This window comes from Rhinatrema bivittatum, chromosome 2, assembly GCF_901001135.1.
Source record: "Rhinatrema bivittatum chromosome 2, aRhiBiv1.1, whole genome shotgun sequence".
Lineage (NCBI taxonomy): Eukaryota > Metazoa > Chordata > Amphibia > Gymnophiona > Rhinatrematidae > Rhinatrema > Rhinatrema bivittatum.
The window spans coordinates 488,032,217-488,056,103 of NC_042616.1; the positions used below are offsets into that span (position 1 = coordinate 488,032,217).

Genomic DNA, 23,887 nt, shown 5'->3' on the forward strand with positions numbered 1-23,887 from the left:
CTGATCCAGGATGTAGCAAGACCCCACCATGTCCCTGCCAGTAGCAAGAAAACCAGATCCAAAGTATAGGGTGCAACCGAGCTCCTGGTTTTGATGTAGTGCAGCTTCCACTCCATTCAATAGTGGTGGAGTCAGCTCTCAAGCGAGAGGTAAGGACCCAAAGCTGCTAAACTCCTTTGAGAAAAAAGTTTTCAAAGTTCCATGCCAAGTTCTCATATAGCAGCGCACCAGCTGTATATGGTTCATTATTTACATGAATATGTTAAGAAGCTGAAACCACAGAGTCCTTAGATTCAGAACAGGCTACAGTTTGTAAGATGGTAGAAGCTTCTTAGTATTTATATGGTATCTAGTATGCTCGATTTATGAAGCTTTCGACACTGCAGTGAGGACTTTGTCAGCCACTATTGAGGCCTCTAATCTGGCTTGGCTACATGCCAGCAATCTGAGAGAAGACGTCTATGATCAACTGATGGACATCCCTTCTTTAGAGGTCAGCTTGTTCAGGGACAAAGTCAAGGAGACTGTAGCTCAGATTAAGAATCATCAAGCTGCTATTCAGTCTGTGTCGATGGGAGGAGTTGACTAACCTGCTCCCAGGTGCCAATACTTCTCTTTATAAGCAAGTATTCTTTCAGAGATGGTCCTTCAGCTCTTACCAGTGACTCTGATTCACCCTTGCCTTACAGCAGCAACAACTTCCTGTTACGGGGTGGCAAAGGGAAAGGCGTCAACCTAAAATCCTGCAGCAACCACAGGTAAAGCCTGACCCAGTTTTTGACACATCTCAAGCCTGATTCCCTACTACCTCAGGTGGGGGAGGGATGGTGGTCCAGACTTTTTTCTTAGAATGGAAAAAGATCACCAAGGATTGCTGGGTCCTGAAAATTGTGGAGTGTAGTTACTGCTTGTATTTCTCTTATTTACCCTCGACCTGGTGTTTTTCAGCCTTCAGTTCAGAACTGTCTTAGAAAGCATGTCTTCATCTTGAGGTGGAATCTCTTTCAACAGAGAGTGATAGTTTGTTCCTCCCCAGGAACAAGGGCAGGGATTTTTCCTGTCGATAGCAGAGCTGAATTAGCCATGCTGTCATGGTAACTGTCAATCAGGGCCTGGGAGGTGGAACTTCCAAAGCAGAAGTCAGAGCTTTGCTCTGTGCGGTTGTGCGTGAGTTCCTGCGCAGGAAACAGAATCTCCTCAGTCTGTTTCTTTCTGCGTGCGGAACTTCACTCTCCTCAATTGTTTTGAACTTTGAAGAAGGTGATGTCGAAGAAATTGATCCTCCCTGTAGCTGTTCCCTTGAGTTCATTAAGTCTGGCTGCTGCCTACACTTTCTTGTTCAGCCTATTGAGAACGACAGTGATATCGGGTGAAGACTCTTCCCAGATGCCTCGTGTGATAGACTGTCTCCCTTGACACCATACTGCACTGAGGGAGGTTGAGGCCCTAGTTCCATCTGCATAACTTTCTTACTCCCACTGGAGTGGGAGCTCCATGACAGTTCTCCGAGCTCAGCACCCCTTCAGTTAAAGTTCATCTCATCGCCATTGTGGCCTAACACTAGCAGGTGGAAGGGTTTGCCCCCCCCCCCCCAATATCTCTCCACTCTTTTTAATATCAAAGGTCATGAAAAGACTGGCATCCCAAGCCTCTGGTTAGCAAACATCCAATGCCTTGGGACCTCAACATGATCTTTGCTCAGCTCATGAATTCTCCCATCGAACTTCTCGAGTTGGTGAAATTGAGGTTTCTCGGGTGGAAAGTGTTGTTTCTTGTAGCCATCTCTTCGGCACGAAGAGTAAGCAAATTTACAGACATTGGTTTTCTAGTTGCCGAATCTGCAGTTTTCTGACAACAATATGGGTCTTCATACTCTCACTAAATTCCTTCCAAATGTAATGCCCACATTCTACATCAAACAAACTGTTGTACTGCCAACTTTCTTTCCAAGACTATTTTATATACAAAGGAGAATGGACATTTAAGAGAACCCTGGCATACTATTTAAAAAAGACTCAGTCTCATCATCAAGCTTCTCAGCTATTCATGTTCTTTGGTCCCAATAAGTTGGGAAAGACAATTGCCAGTAGACTAGCAGACTGTATAGTACATTGTCATGTACTGGCAGGTTTACAGAGTACAGACCCTGTCGAGGCTCATCAGGTAAGAGCCATGGTGACTTCAGTGGCTCATCTCGGGGCCATTTCCATGGAAGACATTTGCATGGCTGCAACTTGATCATCAATTCACACCTTTACATCACACTATTGTCTGGATGACATGCCCTAAAGAAACAGTAATGTTTGACACTTTGCTGCCTCTGTTCATTCAGTAGCTCACTCTCTTCTTGATAGTTGGGTTGTCTTTTTCACTAATTGCTTTGCAATACAACTCTCAGCTTGGGACTCGCCATGCATTATAGTTGACTCATGCCTGCTTGTCAATAGAGAAAGCAAATTTGCTTAACTATAAACAAGGTTTTCCGTAGGAGCAGGATGAATTATCCATGCTTAATACTCTTTCACCTTCCTGGAGAGTTGACCACTTAGCTTAAGTTCTGGAAGAGACTTGAGGGGCTCATGAGGTAGCATGTGTGCGTGGGAATTCCCGCACTTGCTCAGTAAGACTTTTAAAGAGCTCTGTGAGCTGGGTACATTGGTACTGTCAGATAGTGTAACCAATACTCTATGGCTGATTCAGACATGTCTTTGAAGAAACTTGTTTATAAATAAGCATACTTACTTTCTTTAAGTTAATAAGCTGTGGACTCAATTTAAAAGTTTTATTCAAATGCATGGTGCTTGCATATCAGATTTATGCACTAGAAAAGCCTTATTTATTAAGTCGGATTGACCACTTATTTCTTATTTGGAAAAGAGTATTTCTTATTTGGAAAAGGCTGGTACACATTGAAAGAAAACAATACAAATATGATTAGAAAGTCAACTGACTGTTTATAAGCTGTTTTTCAATAATACAGTAGAAATATTTTTCCTCTTGAATTATTAAAAAAATAGATATTTCTGATGGTTTAAATTTTTACTACTGAAGTAGAAAATTCCTGGTCACCTAAAAATTGGACCCTACTACTGGCTAGGTCCAGGTGGAGCTGCTGCCAGTGCTGTGATCTGGTTTAGGAAGAGCAGCTTCCACTAAGGCTGCCACTACTGAGGCTGGGCCTGAGGGAGGAGATGCCACCACTACAGTTAGGCCTGGGTGAGGAGCCAGTGTCACTGTGGATGAGCACAGGAGAGTCACTGTTGCTGCCAATACTAAAGAGAGGCTAGAAGAGAGAGAAAATAAAAACAAAACAAAGGAACAAAAAATAAATTTGTAAAATAGACAAAATGAGCAAAAAAAAAAAAGAGAAAACAAACTCAGAAAGTAAGAAAAAAAAACCTGAAAAAAGAAGTCCAAATTGGAAACAAAACAAATAACAGAGCAAAAAAGCACAAAAAGTTAAAAAAAAACAAAACAACTTTTGTCCTGTCTCCTAAAAGAAATATGGGCAGCTGTCCAAGTTTGCTAATAAAATAATTACTTTTCCTATTTACGATGCTAATTTTCTTTTTTTTTTTTTTTTTTGCAGTCTGATATATTCCTCTTGCTTCTTTGGCCTTCCATTTCAATGAGACCTGGCCTCTATAGGGCAATGGTGCCATGAGCCTTCATAAGTATCCGGAGTTGTTTGGCTTAGCCATTGCGCTAGCAGTTATTGATCAAGAGCCACAGATCACAGCTTGCTCTGGAATTCAGGATACATGTACCTAAAATTTGTCAAGTGGTGTCACTGTTGAGTGATAGCTGAGATTCCCTCCACCCCTCATGAGGGTGGGGGACTGTGAATGCTGCTTCCAGGGCCTCCTCAGACTGTCAAATACTGGAAACTGAGCCTGGGAATCAAACCAGGGTCTTATGGCAGGATGCAGCCCTGCTGCTGAGCCACTGGGCCAATCTCCAAATGTATTAAAGCAGCTATACCCCATACAGAAACATTTTAATGTGCTTTCAGATGGGATATCCCTACTGTACAAGGTGAAGAACTATTGGAACATCTTTTCCTAAAACAATCCATCTTTAATGGAAAACACAGCACCTGTGGAATTAGCATGGAAACAAAATTGATGGCAAACCCATGGTTTTCCTTTCCTGGTTTTGTTTCTTTTTGTTTTGCCTAGGACCACAATTTGGGTTCTTTTGATATAACTACTAATTTGTAACTGAGGAAAGACAAAAAGAAGAGGAAATGAAAAACTAGGGGTTACTTAGTTATTGTTTTGGCTCCAGATTAAATTAATAGAAAAAAGCAAATGACTATGTTGATGGTAATGTCTCTGTACAGGTTGTTGGTGAGTTCTTACATAGAAAATTGTGTCATAATTTTGGAGACAATATTTCAAAAAGGGCATAAGCTGGAAGCAGCTCAGAGAGAAGCTACCAAAATTGTGTCAGTCTTCAGCAAAAATGTGAGATGAGACTTAAGGATCTAAGTAGATATACACGAGAGGGAAACGGGTAATGTATGAAAGAGACATTCAAATACTTTGCAGGTATAAATCAAGCACAAGAAGCAAACTTGCTTCAGAGGAAAGTATGGTCTAGAGCAGGGATACCCAGCTCTAGACCATACCATGTAGGCCAGACCTGGCATACATATCTTGTCATCCCAGCCCACCATGCTTTTAGATACCATGTTTGGATCCGGTGCATGGAAGAAGGGTGTTTTGTTTTTGTTTATTTTATGTGTGGCAGTAGAAAGACTGGTTGGTTTTCTCATACCTTGCCAGCAGAGCAACAGCCAACTACACATATGCTGGTGAAGAGTGCCGATGATGAGAATGCCAAGCCCCAATCAGCATAAGGGAAGGGGTGCGTGAGAGAAGGGAGAGGAGGGGAGGTGATGAGAGGGGTGTGAAGAGAAAGAAGAGAAGGGAATTGATGGAATAATGATACTCCTTTCCCCTCCACTTATCTATCTCCCTTCCTTGGGGAGCAGGGGAGATGAAGAGGAAAGCAGATAGGGTTCCTGGGGCTGTGGCAATGTTGCCAGCTTCCGAGATGTCTAGAAATATTATTACTGGCATGTTATCTGCCAGACCCCTGGGAAACAGTCCCCTCCCTTTCCCAGCATTTCAAATCATTCAAATGTCCAAAAATCCTCCCCACCCCCTAGCTCTCTCAATGATTTGAAATGTCGTACATAAGCCCTTCTCTTGAAAAATTTGGGACCCCTGCTGTAGAGCAAGTGGTAACAGTACACTCGAGCAAAATTTGGAAAATATTTCTTCCCAGTGGAGGTGGCGGAAACAAATACAGCAACAGAATTAAAGAAAGCATGACAAGCACATAGAATGTCTAGTGGTAGGAGATCAAATGGGAGCTGAGAATTGACTGGGAGTGAGGTGAACTTTTATAGGCCTAATGTTCATTTCCAATATCATATTCTATGACAGCAATAGGAACAGAATTGTGGAAGGTTACAGTATTGCAAACAATTCACCCCTCATGCCAGAGAGGGGTAGAGTCAGGGGGTAAGGAAGTTAGGACCAAACAAAGAGCGGATAATAGAAGCATGGCCTAATGATACTGCAGGCCATGGGATAGCTGAGTTAGTAGCAGCAGGCTACAATTCCTCAGAAACTGGGTGAGAGCGAACAGGTTGGGTGCTGTCCAGCAAGTCCATGGGGACCTAGAAGGCTGGTTGTACAGCTAACAGCTGTGCTAGTTTTGGCAGCTTCTAGATTATTACAAGGCTTTGAGGTAAAACATGTAGGGGGGTGCTGAATGTTGGATTAAGAATAAGATCTTAATGCTTAGGATGATAGAGACCCAGTGAGGAAGTAAAAAAGTGGTTTGGCTAAGAAATGATAGCCTACCAGCAGTCAAGCTTCTATGGCTGGTATCTGAAGATATCCTTACAGTGTGGTACTATTGGGCAGACTGGATGAGTCTGTTAGTCATTTTCTGCAGTCATCTGCCATGTTGTTATATGGATATGAGCTTTAGCTATTCCACTCGGTCCAGAGTGTGGCTACTAAAATGATCAGTGGTCTTCATTGTATAGCATATGGGGATAGACTTAAAGATCTAAACATGTATACCCTGGAGTACAGGCAAGATAGGGGAGATATGATGGAGACATTTAAGTATCTCAAAGGTTTCCATGCACAGGAGTTGAGCCTCCTTCAGCGGAAAGAAGGCTTTAGAAAAAGCGGGTCATGGGATGAGGGTGAAAGAGAGTAGACTCAGGAGTAATTTCAGGAAATATTTCTTTACAGAGAGAGTAGTGGATGCATGGAACAGCCTCCCAATGGAGGTGGTGAAGATAAAAAAATGATATCTATCTGAGTGAGTTATGGGAATTGCAAGGGCTAAATAAATTGGATGAATGGGCAGACCAGATGGCCGTATGGTCGTCTTCTGCTGTCATCTTTCTATATTTCTAATTTGCAGTACCTGAATAGGTAAGAAACCCTTGTCTTTAAACTTGGGTGTATCTCAAATAATGGAATGTCTTGAACTATTATGTGATGGGAATCTTACAATAATCCTTAGTATAGTAAGCAGGGAATATTCTACTCATGACTAACTTGAACTTTTCTGTGAGTAGGAGGCACTTCTACTTAAAAAGAAATATCAGTTTGTTTTCTCACCTCTTCATCTATTTTTAAATTCGAATCCATCAAATGTTCATGTTTTCCTATAGAGAGCATCTGTGATGCACTAGATTTTGAGAATACATAATTATTCCATATTTTTGAGCTCTTGTAATTTGAAATGTTGGCGTATTATTTATTTAACTTATAAACCACTTGCTGGAAATGAAAACCCTCTGTACCTCGGTATATCAGCTGCAAACAGAGAGAGGCTCATTGAATGCTTCAAGAAACCTTCAAACAGATGTTGAGGAAACTTGTTGGCAAAGATGGCAAATATTGGGATTCGTTGTTCTACATATTATTTGCTATCCAAGAGGTTCCCCAAAGCTCAACCAATCTTCTCTCTGTTTGAACTACTGTATGGGAGAAGACTAAGGGGAATCTTCAGTGTAGCCCAGGAAACCTGGAAAGAGGAACTAAACCCAGGACAGAACATGGTTTTTATGTAATCTAGATGTAAGCGCGGTTAAGGAAAGCTGGCAAAGTCACCTGCAGATGTTTGGAGAAAGTTCAAGCTACTGTAGCCCGGGAGTATAATTGGCCTTCTGTATACTGTCTTCAGAAAGCAAATTGCTATCTTGCCAGCAAGGCCATTATGAGATCATAGAGAAGAGAGGTCCTGTGGACTACAAGGCGGCATAGCAAGACAGAAGAGGGTCTATATCTGCCATGTGAACCTGCTAAAGAAGTGAGTCGTGCCATGCTCAGGCTTCTTCCAAGGAGAGGACTTCAGCCTCAAAATCCTGCTCTCTCCTGGACTGCTACGAGTCTCTTGAGGGACCAGCTTTCAACATCACAGAAGGAGGATTTGGACCAGTTGGTAAATCCAAACAAAGATGCCATCTCCAGTGTTCCTGGGTGAACTTATCTCATTAGCCACAATATTGTCACACTCCCAGGAGTAGTGGTTTGACAACAGCCTTACTGGATCCTAAAAGCCAGTCATTGCGCTGTAGAGACTGAGGTGAAGGAGATGCTCCACTTCGGAGTAACTGAAGAGTTAAGCAATGATTGGTTTTCACCTATCTTGCTTGTTTCCAAGCCAGAAAGCAGCATCTACTTCTGCATTGATTTTCCAGAAAGTCAACAAAATCTTGAAACTGGAAATATATGCAATATCCCCAAGAGGATGAGTTCATTGAGAAGCTGGGGACTGCCTAGTTTATATCCATGTTTGGCCTAGCGAATGAATACTGGCAGTTGCTCCTAATTCTGGCAGCAAAAGAGAACTTTGCTTTCTCTACTGCTAGAAAACTGTTTCAATTCACAGCCCTGCCCTTTGGAATTTAGGGGGCACCCAGTATGTTCCAGCACTTGTGTGATCATTTCCTACACCCTTATGGTGGGTTTGCTGCAGCATACCACTATGATGTTGTGGCTATACCAGAGACTGGAGAACCCATCTAAAGCAGCTTCAGCCTTTGGAAAGCAGTGCTGACAGCTGAACTAAAGAAGTACCTATTAGTGGCCATCATGTGTAATGTTTGGAGTATTTCCTAGGAAAGGGGCAAATCCAATGGCAGGCATGGAAAATAGAAATCATCGAATGAGTACCTGTTCCCTGGACCAAGAAAAAGGCGAGAGCCTTTTAAGGGCTGGTAGGATATTGTCAGGTTTATCCTCAGTTTCACAGAGAGAGCCAAGGCCCCAGAGAGGTTTAATTGGTCCACAGAGTTGGTAGAACCTTCCAGGAGTTGAAGTATGTTCAAAGCCAGTCCTAATGAGCCTGGACTTTTAATAGGCAGTTCATTGTGCAGATGGACTCCTCAGAAGTTGGTTTAGGAGGAATACTGGTGGACATTAAAAATCACCTAGACTCTAATTTCAACTGAAAAAATACTTTCATTTGTAAATAAACAGAAAAGTAGCAAACAAACACCTGCTTACCTCAGCAGTGCTACAGCAAATGTCAGGCATTCAAATGTACAGGGTTTTGGCACGGATCCTGGTGTTTCCTTATCTTGTCCTGGGCCTCTCCCTGCCTTATCCTGGACTTTTATTCCTCCCCCTTCCCCACCCCGGGGAAATGCCTTGTGACCTTGGTTCTCCCTCTGGGTATTTAAAGTATACCGGGTTAGATAGATAGTGCCAGTCCTTTAAGGTATTCTAGGGTTTTACTCTCTAGATCCCTTCACATATCCCACCTCAGCTCAACCTTCTTGGGTATTAGGGATACCTTCTGGGAAAGGAGGTTCAAAATTATTTTACTTTTTTGCACAGTGTTATAGCTGGTGGGTCGAAGGATTGGAGGGTTAAAAACTACTGTATTACCCAACCGTTTGTCTCCTTATTTCAGGTATCCAGACAAAAAGTTGGTGGTCAGTTACCTAGAGTGAATTTTCTTCCCAGCAAATAATACCAAAATGCCTCTAATGACTATTTTACTGTCGCCTCCTCAGTTACTGAGTAACATCTCTCTCCCGGAGAGTCTAGTGCTATGGCCTGTGGGCAGAGGGGAGAACAGAAAGACACAGAAGGAAATGATAGGGAAGCAAGAAGGCCCAGAAGCACCGATCAGCAATGCTATGGAATCAGGAGAGCAGGAAGAGGCAAGTGCCAATGGTGCTGAGGCAGTGGCAGGGTAGTGGATACTCCGGTACATCCAAGAAAAAGGCAAGATCCTGAAATTTTATTTATTTATTTATTTTTAATTTTTATATACCGATGTTCCTGTAAAGGATACATATCGCACCGGTTTACAAGGAACTGAACAGTCGCCTCCAGGGCGGAAATACATTAAAACAGTCGCCTCAAGGCAGAATACATTAACACAAGTATACAGGAAAACTATTAAAGAGAACTTTCATAAACTCAATTAAATGTAACTGGGAACCATAAATCAGGAACATATGTACAGAGGTAGGTATATCGTCTGTCGCTTCACCAGATTTTAGCTCTCAGAGAAAGCTTGAGTGAATAGCCAAGTCTTTAGCTTCTTTTTGAATGTCGGAAGGCATGGTTCTTGGCGGAGGTCCGGTGGGAGCAGGTTCCAAAGATGGGGACCTGCAGTGGACAGAGCTCGTTTCCTCAATGAGGTTTTTGTTGGCTGGGTGTGAAGCATGTTCTGGTATGCACTTCTGATTGGTCTATTGGAGATGTGTTGCTGTAGTTGGAAGGATAGGTTGAGGGGGGAGATGTTGTGAAGAGCCTTGTGAATCATCATGAGGGATTTAAATTGTATCCTAAATTTTATAGGCAGCCAGTGAAGATTTTGGAGGATAGGGGTGATGTGATCCCATTTTTTGGTGTTAGTGAGAATTCTGGCCGTCGCGTTCTGGACCATCTGAAGTGGTTTGATGGTGTTGGCTGGCAGGCCCAGGAGGAGTGAGTTGCAATAGTCCAGTTTAGGGAGGATGATAGATTGTAGTACCAAGTGGAAGTCTCGGAAGTGTAGAAGAGGTTTTAATTTTTTTAAGACTTGCAATTTGAAGAAGCAGTCTTTGGTAGTATTGTTTATGAACTTGGTGAAGTTGAGTTGGTTGTCCAGAAGTACACCAAGATCTCTTACTTGTGGCGTGTGGTCGATTGATGTGAAGGAGAGTTGGGTGGAACTAGTTGGGTTGAATAGAGAGCACTTGTCTGGAGCTATTATGAGGATTTCAGTTTTGCTAGTATTTAGCACGAGGTTAAGGCTTGTTAGCATGTTTTTGATTGCCGAAAGGCAGCTGTTCCAGTAAGACCACGTTTTGTGGAGGGATTCCATTATCGGGATGAGGATCTACTTGACACAATTACCACGTACTGTTTGGGAGGTATTCACTATAAAGTCCCTAGCTGCGGAAGAGCATGACTGAAAAGTAATTGGAGCAGAAGTCTGCAAGTTGGGAGTGCTACCCAGGACTTTCAAGTATACCAGCAAAGAAAATTCACCATCTGGGGGAGAAAGCAGCCAGCATATAGCAACATCAGAGTCAAGATAGGAGGTAGTGGTCCTTGGCCAAATTGGCTGAGCAGAGTTGAGGCTCTGTGGCTTCATGGGACTAGAAGTCATCTTCGATGCCTCAGAGGAGTTGGAGACCACTGCACAACTGCATGATGACGCAGCAGGTCAGTAGCATACTATCTCAAAACAAGATCCAATATTCAGGGGTGTTCCCTGTTCTATACTAGGTGGTTAGCCTTGAACGCTCATTTTGCTTGTTGAAAACTGGGGATGGCCCCAAACCTCTGGGGGGAGCAGGTGAAGATGGCACCATGCCCTTGGAGGGGAATAAACTTTGAAAGGAATGTGGCAACTGTTAGCTGATAATTTGGCATAAAGGTGCTGTAACATATACTTACCTGCTTCTTCTTGCTTTAGCAGGTGTGACTGGTGTCTGGTGCACAACTCCGGACAGATACAGGAGGATCAAGTACAGGAGAACAAATACTGCAGCTCTGGGAAATCTGAGGAAGAGGTGGAGTCTCAAGTTCTGAAACTGTTACTGAAGTCCATATTGCTCCTTGCCAGGTCTGGAGCTGGTAGATAGCTCTGAGCTAGGGCTGACAGCAAAGTTACTGCTTTCAGAGATACCACATGTGGGGTCCTGACAGCTAATTTCATTGAGTCCTGGACAGAATCATCAGCCATGAGTTATGAAGGGCCAGACCATCTCTCTGCTTGCTCATCACCAGCACATGAACAACACAGTCCACAGAGGCCTCAGTTGCATTTGTAAACCTGTTGGATTGGAGGTGTTGCCGAAGACCATGGATATTGTGGCAAACTCATGCTATGAACAGACTGACAATGGCCATCTCTGCTCTTGTCCTTTGGCAGGGCTTTGTCACTTTGCGAACATGTAAGCCCTTCTAAGTCCACATCATCCATACCCACAGGAAACTAATATCACAGAGTCTGATTACAGGTCGAATGCCTGACTTCTGCTCAATGGGGACAAGAGGTGACCTACTTACACCCCATTGTTGAAGAGCCAGCAGAATGTGAGCGTGCCTGTGATTCTTCACTGCTGAAAGATTGTCTTTTGCGCCTTCTTATTGTCAATAACTGGCAGGTCCCCCAATGGTCTGCTTTTTTTGCAAACAGTCTTCTGTTACATAAGAGAACGTTATTGTGTTCTGTTGAGACAATTAGCCTGGGCCTGAAATTCCAGGGAAGCAACCACTTTCCCTGCTCTCCTTTGCTGTCTGCCTGTCTCGGTCTCCTCTCTGTCCTTCTCTCCCCTCTTCCTTCTCTCTGTCGATCTCTTATCCTTGCAGCATCCTAAACTTTATCATTTCCCCTCATTTCCAGCCAACAGATGGTTTTTATAGCATGTGCAAAGAGTGCCTAACTTGACATCCAGAGTGAGTGATACATTTTTGGCCATAGTGTGTGGTTGCTAATTAACGCATTGTTTAGTGAATAGGGACATAATTTGTGCAAGCTCTTTATGCCTGCATCTCATTATGATCATTAGCATGCACTACAACACTAAGTTTTACTGTCTGCTTACTAAAGCATTATCATGCTAAGGTATTAGTGAATAGCATAAAACAGAGGTTCCCAGTCTCTCAGAGAATGTGGATCCATTTTCAACTTCAAAAACCTTTGTGGACCCCAACATATTTATGTTTAACTTTTGCTTGGTATAATCTAAGAAATAATGTTATGCACTCCAGAATCATTCTTAATGTATTAAAGTTACTATAAATAATACTAGTCTAAACTGAATAAATAGGGAGGGCAATTGCTCTCTTAATTGAAGGTTGACGCCAACAGTGGCCTCTGCTTCCCACTCCTGCGGCAATGGGGAAAAGGCAGCAAGTTCATGAAGTTTCCGGTTGGCAACTTGGTGCATCCTGGCAGAAAATCAGTACCAAGTAGCTGCAGACCTGCAATCTAATTTTGAAAATTCAGGCCAGCAAGGAAAAGCTGGTATTTTTGTACCTGTGTAGTTTATACCTACTTTGAAGCAGATGCAAAGTACATGTGTGAAAGTATGCATGAGGATTTAAAAATTAAATCCCTGCCATGTACTTTCCATCCCCCAGCCTAGCCCTGCTCTTTTTTCCTTGCAGGTTAAGATATGCATGCTATTCACAGCGCAGGTACTTTTACCCTCAGTAGTAGGGAGCAGCAATTTTCAAAGGGCCTTTTTACATGGGTAAACAGGTATTTACCCACATAAAGAGATTTGAAAATTACCTTCCCTGAAAACTGATCCCCTTTTATACTTTGTGCTTTTCTTTCATACTTTATTATTTTCTTTTATGATTATTACAATACATACAGATATTGATAGTTATACGATAATTTAGATTTTAGAAGAAGCAAAACAGCTTACTTTTTAAAGGGGAGACGGCTTATGAGATCTCCATTTCTATCTTTTGTTCCCTTAAATAATTTTTGCATTTAATGTCATCCACAACAGTCTCTTCATCCTTCCTGTTTGATCTCTGGTAGTCATCTCTCCTTTCTTTCCTCCTGGAAAAAGTAGTCCTCTATCATTCCCTCTTCATCCCTCTCTTTCTACCTCTGGTCCAGCATGATTACTGGGGATCTCTCCTTCTCCTCCCCAATCTCTGGTGTTCTTATCTCCCCTGATAGGCTGCTGTTTACTCTTACTCCCCAGGTCAATCATGGATTCCTGTCTCCCTTTTTATTTTCTTTTTCTTCCTTCATTCCTGTCTCATTCTTTCTGTCTTTCCCCTCAGACTGTCAACTCCAGTCCTATTTCCTCCTATGAGTCATTATACTTACTTTTTTGGTACAGCTGTCCTCTCTTCCCTCTTTTTGAGGCCAGTGGCAAGGCACATGGCAGTAGAGTAGTAACAAAAAACATGGCAGAAAAAGACCAAATGGTCCATCCAGTTTGCCCAGTAAGTTTCTTACTATATAGTAACTGCTGCTCCATGCAGGTTACCCAGAAGCTTTATATTAAGGGTAGTAATATTTACAATCAAACCCAAACAACTGTCAAATCCATAACAAAATTACTGCTAGCAACATTTTTACGGGGTGAGCAGCCTTTATAATAATTCAGACAGTGCTGCTTGAGCATGCTTTGCTTTTGGACTTTGCCATAGAGGCAGTCCTGTGCTTTTTCCCTAATGTTTGCATATCAGTACCCCGAACCATAAAAGTCGGGGCTCAGCATTGGCTTTCATCTGAATCCATTCCTTCCCCCCCCCCCCCCCCCCAAAGTAGAGAGCAATGTTGTATTTGTGTCAAAAGTATCAAGGCTAATTGGTTGACTAGTAATCCACAAGCCTTCTGTTAAAGGTAGTAACTGCTGCTTTGTGCAGGTTAATCTCATGTACCCTTTATCTCATTTTCAACCTCTAGCTTTTAGGGATCTGCAGTGTTTACCCCATGCCTTTTTTAATTCATTTGCTATGTTCATCCTTGTCATCTCTTCCGGAAGGGCATTCTAGGAATCCACCAACCCTCTCCATGAAGGTATATTGCTTGATATTTATTCTCAGTCATCTCCCCAGGAGTTTCATTTCGTGACCACTAATCCTACAGGTTTCCTTTCCAGCGCACAAGATTCAAATATCTGAAAGTCTGTATCATATCTCCCTGCAACTCCTCTCCTCCAGGGTGTGCATATTTAGATATTTTAGCTTCTCCTCCTAAGTCTTCTGATACCGACCACACACCATTTTGATCTCCTTTCTCTAGACTGCCTGCATCCTGTCTCTGTCCTTTTTGAGATATAGACTCCAGAACTGAACAAGGTACTCCAGGTGAGGCCTCAAAAAGGACCTGCAAAAAGGCATTATCGCCTCTTTTTTCTTACTGGTTATTCCTCTCTCTGTGCAGCCCAGCATTCTTCTGGGTTTAGCTATTGCCTTCTCACTGCTGTGATCACCCTTTCTCCTACTTTCCTCTGTACAGCAGAGGCAGCTGCAATCATCCCCTCTCCCACATGCTTTCACTGTGCAGCAGTGGAATTTATGAGTCTTGAAGGCTGAAATCTGTCCCTCTCTTCCCTACCTCCACTGGTCATGCAGTAGTACAGTATGAGGCTCCTACTGGGTGCAAATGGCCCTGCCTGCAACAGTGTGGGGTGAAGAGTCTAGGGCATCAATAGACCCTACTCATTGTCTTGGCCTTTGGCAGTAGCTCTGCTAATCACAAGTAGCAGCAGCCTGCTCTTTTTCTCTCCAGCTAAACTTTCTTGTATCCCTTCTGGCAGACCCCCTGGTATGATTTTGTGGGAACCATTGGACTTATCATCCACAATAAAATGGTTTAGCATGCACGATAACTGTTAGTAAGCTTTATTTATTTTCTTCTTCTTATTATTATTATTCTTAATAATTCGCACGTTCCAAAACAAGTCCAGTGCAGAGCTCAACATAAAAATTCATAACTTAAAATGAGAAACACAAAATTATGCTTAAAATTATAAAATAATATCAATATTAACAGCATATAAATTTACAGAAATATATTTTTGTTTGTATTTCACCTTTCAATCACTTCAAAGCAGATTCTGTTCAGGTACTGTAGGTGTTTCCTGTCCCCAGAGGGCTTATGATCTTAGGGTCTCATTTACTAAGCCTTTTTCCCATAGACACAGAGGGGCCGATGCAATAAAGATGAGTAGAAAGCGGGCGCTGAACAGTCGGCGCCCGCTCTCTTAACTCGCGCATGGTGCCCCAAAGGGGGGGGGCGCCATGCAATATTTAAATTAGGGGGTCGCGCAAGGGTCGCTTGCGCGACCTTAGCACCTCCTTCCTAGTGCGACCCGCCACGGCTGCCTGTCTGCCAGTAATGAAAACGGTCCCTGAGTTTATTGGTGGTCGTTTTCATTACTGGAGGACGGCAGGTTATGAAAACCGACGCCGAGTTTACCGGGGTCGGTCTTCATAACTCTGCGGTCTGCTGAGTTATTTTATTTCTTTTTTACTTTAAAAAAGAAGTACAGAAAAGCAGTTTTTTCCTCTTTTCTGTACATCTTTTCAATGTGCCCAGCTATTAATGCCTGCTGCAGGCAGGCATTAATATCTGAGCGATAAATGTGCGTCTGAGATGCACATTTATCGTTTTGCATTGGGAGTGAATGAATAATAGGCTCATTCACATGTATTTGCATGTGATGAGTGCTATCTCATTCACTCCGTGTTAGACGTGCGTTAAATAGGCGCTAATCCCCTTATTGCATTAGAAGATTGATTAGCGCCTATATTACCCGTGTCTAACTGCTCGTTAAGAGTGCGCTTGGCATATTGCATCGGCCCCAGAATGGGAGAAAAACCTTAGTAAATCAGGCCCTAAGTTTTGTAGCTGAGGCAGTGGAAGGTGAATTGACTTGCCTAGGGTCACACGGAATGGCAACAGGATTTGAATCCTGGCTTCCCTGACTCGCAACCTACTCCTGCTCCACTTCTCCGCATTTTCTTAGTGGATCTGCCCCAATAATATAAGGTCTCTGACAAGTTCCAAACTGAAAATAAGATGGAAGTACTGCTTAAAGTTATGTAATTTGCTGTTATTGTAGCAAGTTAATTAAATTCTTATGGTGAACATTACACATGTAAATAGTGAGTGAAATTATAGTGCAAAAATACAATGATCAACAAAGTCTAATTTAATTCTGAGAAGGTGTAATGGGATCAGAGGCAGAGGTGACCAGCCTGTAGAATACTGGGCAAGTTATCATAAACAGCATTGTAATCCCATTCAGCTAGCAAATAATTGGGTAAATATGAGTATATTGACTTCTCTCAGGTGCCTCCCTTTTATTTTCATTCACAATATTTGCTGATTAATTCACATATATTAAAAAAAAATGTAATGCTTTTAAAATTTGTTTTTTAAAAAAAACATGCACATCAGCTAATAAACCGCGCTGGGGTCAAGCTACTGACGTTTTCTGAGAATACCCAACTCGCTGAGTCAGCTCCTTTACTTTTATTTTTCTTCCATACCTCATGATGGAGGAAATCAAAGGTAACTGTAGGTTCACAGCCACGATTCACCACAGCCCAAGCTGGCATTACCAGCATTTTAACATTTTTGCCTTTTTTTTTTTTTTTGAGAAACAGACCGGGCCAAATACACTTTACAGTAGCTTGTACCCAAGAGTATAAGGGAGGACTTTTTTCAAATTAAGAATGTCTTTAAATACCTATGGATGTAATATAATCAAATATATGAATGTGAAACTTTTTATTAATTATCCTGTGATCTCTTGGATTTTGGTTTTGCCTTTGTCTATTACACAGTGAAATAGAAATTATACAACTATAAGATTCATGTGTAAAACTGATCTGTTTGATCTGTATCTTGCTAATCTGTGTTAATTTGCTTTTACAGAATGGAAGATGCAGATGTATCTGATAAAAGTGTAAATCAAGAGAATGGGGAAATCTCCGAGGCAGATCAAATGCAGAATAAGCATACCAGCAAACATAAAAAAAAGAAGCACAAGCATAGAAGTAAACACAAGAAGCATAAACATTTATCAGAGGAGGACAAGGACAAGGACAAAAAACATAAACACAAACACAAGCATAAGAAACACAAACGGAAAGACATTGGGGACAATGACAAGGAAGATGGGTCACTAACAAAAAGAGCTAAAATTGATGATTTTGCTTTACTAGAAGACTTGGAGAAACAAAGAGCTTTGATAAAGGCTGAGCTTGACAATGAGTTGATGGAAGGAAAGGTTCAGTCAGGGATGGGATTAATATTACAGGGTTATAATTCAGGTTCTGAAGAAGAGGGAGAGATTAATGAGAAGGTACGGAATGGTAATAGATCTGCGCCTAAATTATCAAACATTAAGGGGAAACCAGAGCTTGTGGACTCTAAATCTAGCTCAAAGAAGAGAAGTAAGAGTAGATCAAAAGAGAGGACAAGGCACAAGCCTGAAAAGAAGAGAAGCAAGGCCGGTGCTGAACCAGTGAAAGAAAAAACGGCTAGAAGCAAGTCCAAAGAGAGGAGAAAATCCAAAAGCCCAGTTAAAAAAAGTAAAACTGAAGAGCAACCTAGGAAGTCACGGTCTCCAACACTTAAACGACACTCTCAAGAGAAAATTAGGAAGTCCAAGTCTCCTGTAGAAGAAAAGGTAAAGTCAAAAGATCGAAAGAAGTCTCCAGTTGTGAATGAAAGCAAAAGTAAAGATCGGCGCAAAAAATCTAAATCACCAGCAGATCTTAGAAGTAAATCCAAAGATAGACGTTCAAAGTCTAAGGACAAAAAAACTAGGAGGTCTGAGACTGAGAAAGAGAAGAAGCCAGTGAAATCACCATCAAAAGATGCATCCTCAGGGAAAGAAAACAGGTCGCCTAGCAGAAGACATGGGCGCAGCCCGAAAGGGAGAAGCATAACTCCAAAGCAACGTGACAAGACAGCAAGACGAAGTCGTTCACCTCCTCTTAATGATCGTCGTGTTAAGCAGAGTAAATCTCCAGCCAAAACTCAGTCACCCCTTCAAAGAGCTAAAAGCCAGTCTGCAGACAGGAAAAGAAAAGAACCAGAGAGGCGAAGACTTTCTTCTCCCAGGTAATGTGTTTACTTATAGTTGATTAATACAATACTCATCCAGGTGAACAGCAGAGATATAAATTAACATACAGAGCCAATCACTTGTTAGAGTGATGTTTCATTCATTTGCATCTGACACTCAAACATGTCCTTGACTTGGGATTCAAATTAGTTTCCAACTTTTGAATGAAAAATATTTTGCTTCTAATTACCTCCATTCTATTTTGTTTTTTTCCCATTATTTGAAGCTGTATGACTGTTCTACAATGCTCTAATATGTTAAGAAATTGAAAATTTGCAGAGAATGTTAAAATTTTGCTTGGAAGGACGTGATTTACATCATTTTTTTTGTAGAATTTAGATATTGACAGTTTGAGAAGCTAAAAATGGTCTGTTCTATAAATTTTCTTTTTCTTCTGGACAGGAAGTATATAACAGGGAAACTTAGGCAGTGGTGGCAATTTCTTGATTTCTATTTAGTACTAGCTGTACCCTGCCACGCGTTGCTGTGGCTGAGCTTGGTTAAGTTGAAAAAACAGAACAGAGCCAGGGGTTATCTGTAATATGTTTAATTTTGCAATGCTTGTAGGTATACGACATTTTTTATTGTTCCATCGTTAGTGCAGAAATACAAATTGTCAGGTTTGCCTACTCGTGAACATGCAACATACAATTGTCCATGTGAGAAGCAATCGGTTTGTAGATGTAAACCGCAGAGGTGTAAAGATTGTCCTTGAGCTTTGTTGATGGTTATTGCAAATGCCAATCTAATTGGGAATTGCAATCTTTTAAATTGAAATGGTATATCTGTTGGAATGATAGGGATGCAAGGAATGAGTACATCTTCACCTTTGAAAGGTCCTGTCAAGATTGTAGCTTCTATGATATTGGTCCTTAAATTTTTGATAGCAACACATCCCCTTTGTTTCTCCCAGAAATTTCATAGCCTTGCAGTATGGACACACGTGTGTCATAGAGCCAATGAGAACATGCCGTATGAAAGTATAATCCTGATGTGGGTTGTATCGGAAAGCAAGTCGATTATAATGTTTGGCCAGTTGATGTGGGATCCATGGCTGACATTGAGGTGCTGTCAGTGTTAGAGGGATTTCAGCTACTGTCAGCGTTTCATGGGCATGGTGTTGTGAACGAAGGAGATTGTGAGCAGCGGAATGTGCTTGCCGTGATCGCAAGTGTGCCTCTAGCAGTCTGGATGCACGTTGCTCGGCCGCTTCCTGCTGTATTCCTACAGCTATTCTTTCCTTGTTGTGCTGTTTTTTTGCTGCCCGTTCCTCCTCCGTGCGCCTAGTTCTAAGGCGTTGTGCCGCTAGCGCAGCGCGAGTACACCGACGTAAGTTAGATTTTCTGCGAGGCATCAATTTGGTGAATTGCAAGAGATGTATGAATGGTGTGTAAAAGGATCAAGGGAAATGGGACTGTAATGTCCGAAGAGCAAGAGAAATGCACAGGGCAAAAATTAATGCCGCCTTTAGGTAAGAGGATCCAGACCTTAAAAAGCAGTTACGACGCTGATAGATAAGAAATGAATTGGTGTGTATAAACATGGTCAGTCAGTGGGAGGTTGTGATCCTTAGGGATAAAAATAGGGGAGTGTCTAATCCACCTAGTAATGTGTATGTAGAGAAGTTTCTTTTGGAGGGCTAATCCGCTAGCTTTCAGAGATCAGTAAAGGTTATAGTTTGTGTGCTTTTTTTTACCCCAAATGAACAGCACCAGCAAAGAATAGTTTAAATATGCAAGCACACCTTCCTGCCCCCCCCCCAACCCGGCAAAATAGAGCAACCCACGCTACAGCCCCCCTCTCGGGAGATGTGGAGAATGAGTCCCCCCCGCCCCCCCTGTGAAAAACGCGCGGCGGAAAATGAGAACGGTCCCCCACCGTGCTCCTCCCCAGCTACCTGTGTAAACTGCCAGCCGGTGGCGAGGGTGTGTGCTAGGGTTTGTTCCGCCGGCTGCCATGTGGCAGAACTTCACCGGTGAAAGTGGTGCGTCAGGATTCCTGACCTAGTAAAGGCAAATGTCCGCTGATGATATGGCGCCGACGGGCTCTTGCCCTTACTATGTCACATGGTGTACCGATGTCATTGTTGTCTCCGTATAGCATAGTAAGGGCAAGGTTCGCCGGCGCCATTTTAGTTGCTGGCATCTGACGGCCCTACTGAATACGATGTGTCCCGGACCGTTCCTGTGGTGCCGGCGGAGAAGCACGGTCTTCGCTGGTCAGGTGTAGTGTGTGATCCGAGTGCAGTGCGTGGGTGGGTGGAAGAGGGTACTTTAATTTAAAATTGGAGGGTGTGTGAAATGCGTGGCTTCCCAATGTAGCAGCCAGGAATTCGTGTTTTGGTGTGTTTTGGGAGGGTGGGTCAAGTAAGTGACATTGGCAGGCGTGTGGGTGGGGGTGTGTGGTGTGTGATGAGTGTGGATTTCTGTGTGTTATGAGGGAGTGTGAATGAAAGACAATAGCCCTGTGTGGGTGTGGGGTGTGAGTGTGTGTGAAAGGTGTAAGAGGTTGCGCTTGCGCCGACGGCCACCAGATGTCGCTGTTTTGTGTAAGCAATTTTTAAACTTGTATTACCTGTCACAGGTGTGACCTATATGTAATGTAAGTGTATAAGATCCTTCCCGTATGGGAAGTGAATGTTGTGTGCAAATTTGAACGCATTCGGTTAAGCGGTTGGTGAGATTAGCGACGACGTACAAACTATTTAACATTTTTATTTATATAGATTTACTATTATAGGCTGATTGCATTCTGCTACCACTGGCTCCCCTGCCTCCTCCCCTTACAAATTTAACAGAGGAAGTTAATGTTATGGGAGCGCTGAGGGAGCGGTCTCACTCGAGGGGATTGTGTGCCCTTGAGCCTCGGCACAGTCCCAGACGAATCCAAGATTCGTGCTTCGCCTACCGAGGGGTAGGCGAAGCACGTCCCAGCATGGGTGGAAGCTGACAGTCCAACCCTCTGCTGGACCTGCATGCTTCTGGAAGCAACTATCATGATGTTGGTAATGAACAGTCCTCAGACTATTCCCGGCCCTTTCGGACCTGCCGCTGGAATGGCAAGAAGCAGCAGGCCGGACTCCGGACGAGGGCAGACGAAGGCTCAGGACAGGGCACTGGAAACGAAGACACATGAACAAGGCACTGAAGACAAGGACTCAAATGAGGCAAGGTTCAAGGTATTCAAGGAATTCAGGCAAGGATTCAGATGCAAGCGAAGCACTGGGTTGAGCCCTACCACGCAGCGAGTCCTACACAGCCACTACCCATGGACTGGTCGCGGACCACGCTTGAATGCGAAGCAGGCTCCAGACGAGGTGCGGAATAGCTGAAGCTGGAGCATGGCAAAGATACTGAAGAGGCCTGCACCGGGGCGCGCCCTATACAGCTGCCAGTGGCTGGTCGCGGACCATGCTAGGACGGAGCAGGTTCGAACAGCGTCTTAGGCATGGATGGAGCAAGCTCAAGTATCCGAGGGCGAGACAGAGTTCAAGACACAGGACCAAGACGGACTTGGCTTCAGGCAAGGATACAGAACCAAGACAGGACTTGGCTTCAGGCAGGAGGGTCCCTCTGGAGGCTTGAGCTGTGGACATGAAGAAGGATGGCGACGAGGAACCAAGGGTAGCGGGCATCAGGGCAGGATCACAGACATCAGGAACGGAACTGGAACATGAACATCGGGAACAGGTAACACAGGACATGGAGCTCCAATGAAGAACATGGACCTGATGGAGCGCTGGAAGACAAGACTTTCAGTTCTGCCTTGCCTTGCATCGGAGTTTCCTGCTCCTGAAAGTGAAGCCCTTTTATAGGCCAGAAAGCAGGCAATTCCCTGGGAGGAGTTCCGATGGGCCACACCTGGCTGGCCCTTTAAGTATAGAGAGAAGCTGCGGGCCGACCCCTTAGAGAGAAGGGCGGAGCCCAAACCAGAAAGTCCAAGCTGAGACTGGAGCAGGCCTCAGGCAGGCCCCGATGACATTGAAGGCCTCCCAGGCCGTGGAGCAAAATCCGTAAAGCCAGTTCAGGCAAGGCCCCAGCTTTGGAGCGGCCTCCAGAGAAAGGTGAGAGGCCTCCCGTGGCTCCAACTACGGGAGGAATCGTAACAGTTAAAAGCAATGCTTTTAAAGTGGTTCATCCTCTGTCTCTCAAGCTTCTGAATGCAGGAGAAAATAATTCTTGGTAGTGATTTATTTCCTATTTTTGCATGAACTAGGCCGAATTGTTTAAATTAGTATAGCTACTGATTGATTGGTCAAGATACATTAGGATAGGTGCAGGACCCTCCTAATATTATAGGTTGCCCGAGGAAACTGAAGGTTGGCAAAGCGATGCATGGCTTCACGACCAGGTTCATCTCCTCTTATCCATCTCGGCAACTCTCATGGGCCGCATCGCTGACCTCCATGGCTGTTCCGCTGCACTCTTGGTGCGCTTTGGTTTGGCGCACTATGACGTCATCCGTGGGTGCCAGTCGCATGGGAAGACCTTGTCTTATGGGGATGGCGGTCATGGCCTAGTAACATCCGGCCCCCTTTAAATACAGGGTCCGAGGGAGCAGCTCTTCCTTTTGCCTGCATCACAGCGTTGGAATCATAGCTTGGCCAAAATGGTTGCCGCATTGCAGCTTTGGAATCGTGCATTGTCCTTTGAACACGTGGTGGTCCTGAGGCAATCTGCTGACGGGACGGGGCTCAGCTTGTAAGTATGTATGTGGCATTAAATTGTCCTCTGAACTCACCCGCCCAGTTTCTGCTGCTCCTGGGGGACTGCTGCCACCGCAATATTGGAGGAGGCCGAAGCAGAGCTTCAGTGGGACTAGTTCCAACATGTGGCCCTCGATCTCTCTCCCCCCCCCCCCCCCAGCTCGCATCTGAACGGTGATCACGCAGGTGAATATTGTACATTCATTTAAGATTAAGTTCAATGGCGAGACTGCCCTGGCTCAATCTGAGCTTGGATTCAAAGTATTAATCAGCCCCAGCAAGGAGATCCACAGGGGATGGGGAAGGTCATTGAGGGAGGAAGGCCAAGAAACCCACCAATGGGAGCAACAGGGAAGGCATGGCAGTCGTGGGAAGGAGAAGATCACTATTGAGTATACTGCATCCACAGCCTAATTCCCCAGGGGGGCACTGGCCCCCAATCCTTCCGATGGCATTCAGCCTGTACTGCAGGCCTCCCTGACTTATCCGCATAATGATGTATACTGCCAGCAGCAGGACAGCCCCCCTGGGGGGAGCGAGGCACCGGCCCTTTCAGTTGTGCACAGCCACCCAGTGTTCCTGGACCTTTATCTTTCATTCAGCAATCCAGAACGTTCTTCGCTGGTCAGACACCCCCCCCCCCCCAGGTGTACAGTTTCATGCACAGAGCAGCTCTGAAGAGCGGTTTTGTTGGTGACACTATGTGGCTGGGCCACAATTGGACTGTTGTACACTGCATGCACAGGTTGGCTACATCATTGATAGGGTATCAGACGAGAGGCCCCCTTGGAAACAGCACCATGGCAATAGGACACCATGTGGTCACATTGACCCATTAACATCACTGCCAGCTGGGGTCCCAGACCTCGTCCCAATGAAAGATGCATGGCAGTGGGGTATGCTGTCTTATACCAGTCACACAGATGCTTACCTGGTCCCCCAGTGCACTTGGGGGTGTGGTCTTTCCAAACTCCCGGTGCTTTGCGTACGGTGAACAGTAATAGAGAAACCGCAGCAGGAGACAGCTACAATGGCCTCTATCTCCTGCATACGTTGAGCAGGCTGATCTCATATTT

At 43.9% G+C, this 23,887-nt stretch overlaps 1 protein-coding gene across 8 annotated transcripts in view; it reads left to right on the top strand.

Annotated features, from left to right (window-relative positions):
• The window catches only part of PRPF4B (pre-mRNA processing factor 4B), a 191,630-nt gene that overhangs the window by 32,309 nt on the left and 135,434 nt on the right, over positions 1-23,887 (top strand). For 4 of the 8 annotated variants that reach the window (XM_029590565.1, XM_029590562.1, XM_029590564.1 and 1 more), the window contains exons 2-3: positions 10,960-11,440; positions 16,909-18,102. In XM_029590565.1, the coding sequence (XP_029446425.1) occupies positions 11,235-11,440; positions 16,909-18,102 (1,400 nt within the window). In that variant the 5' untranslated portion in view covers positions 10,960-11,234. The other 4 variants (XM_029590568.1, XM_029590567.1, XM_029590563.1 and 1 more) reach the window with 3 other exon arrangements.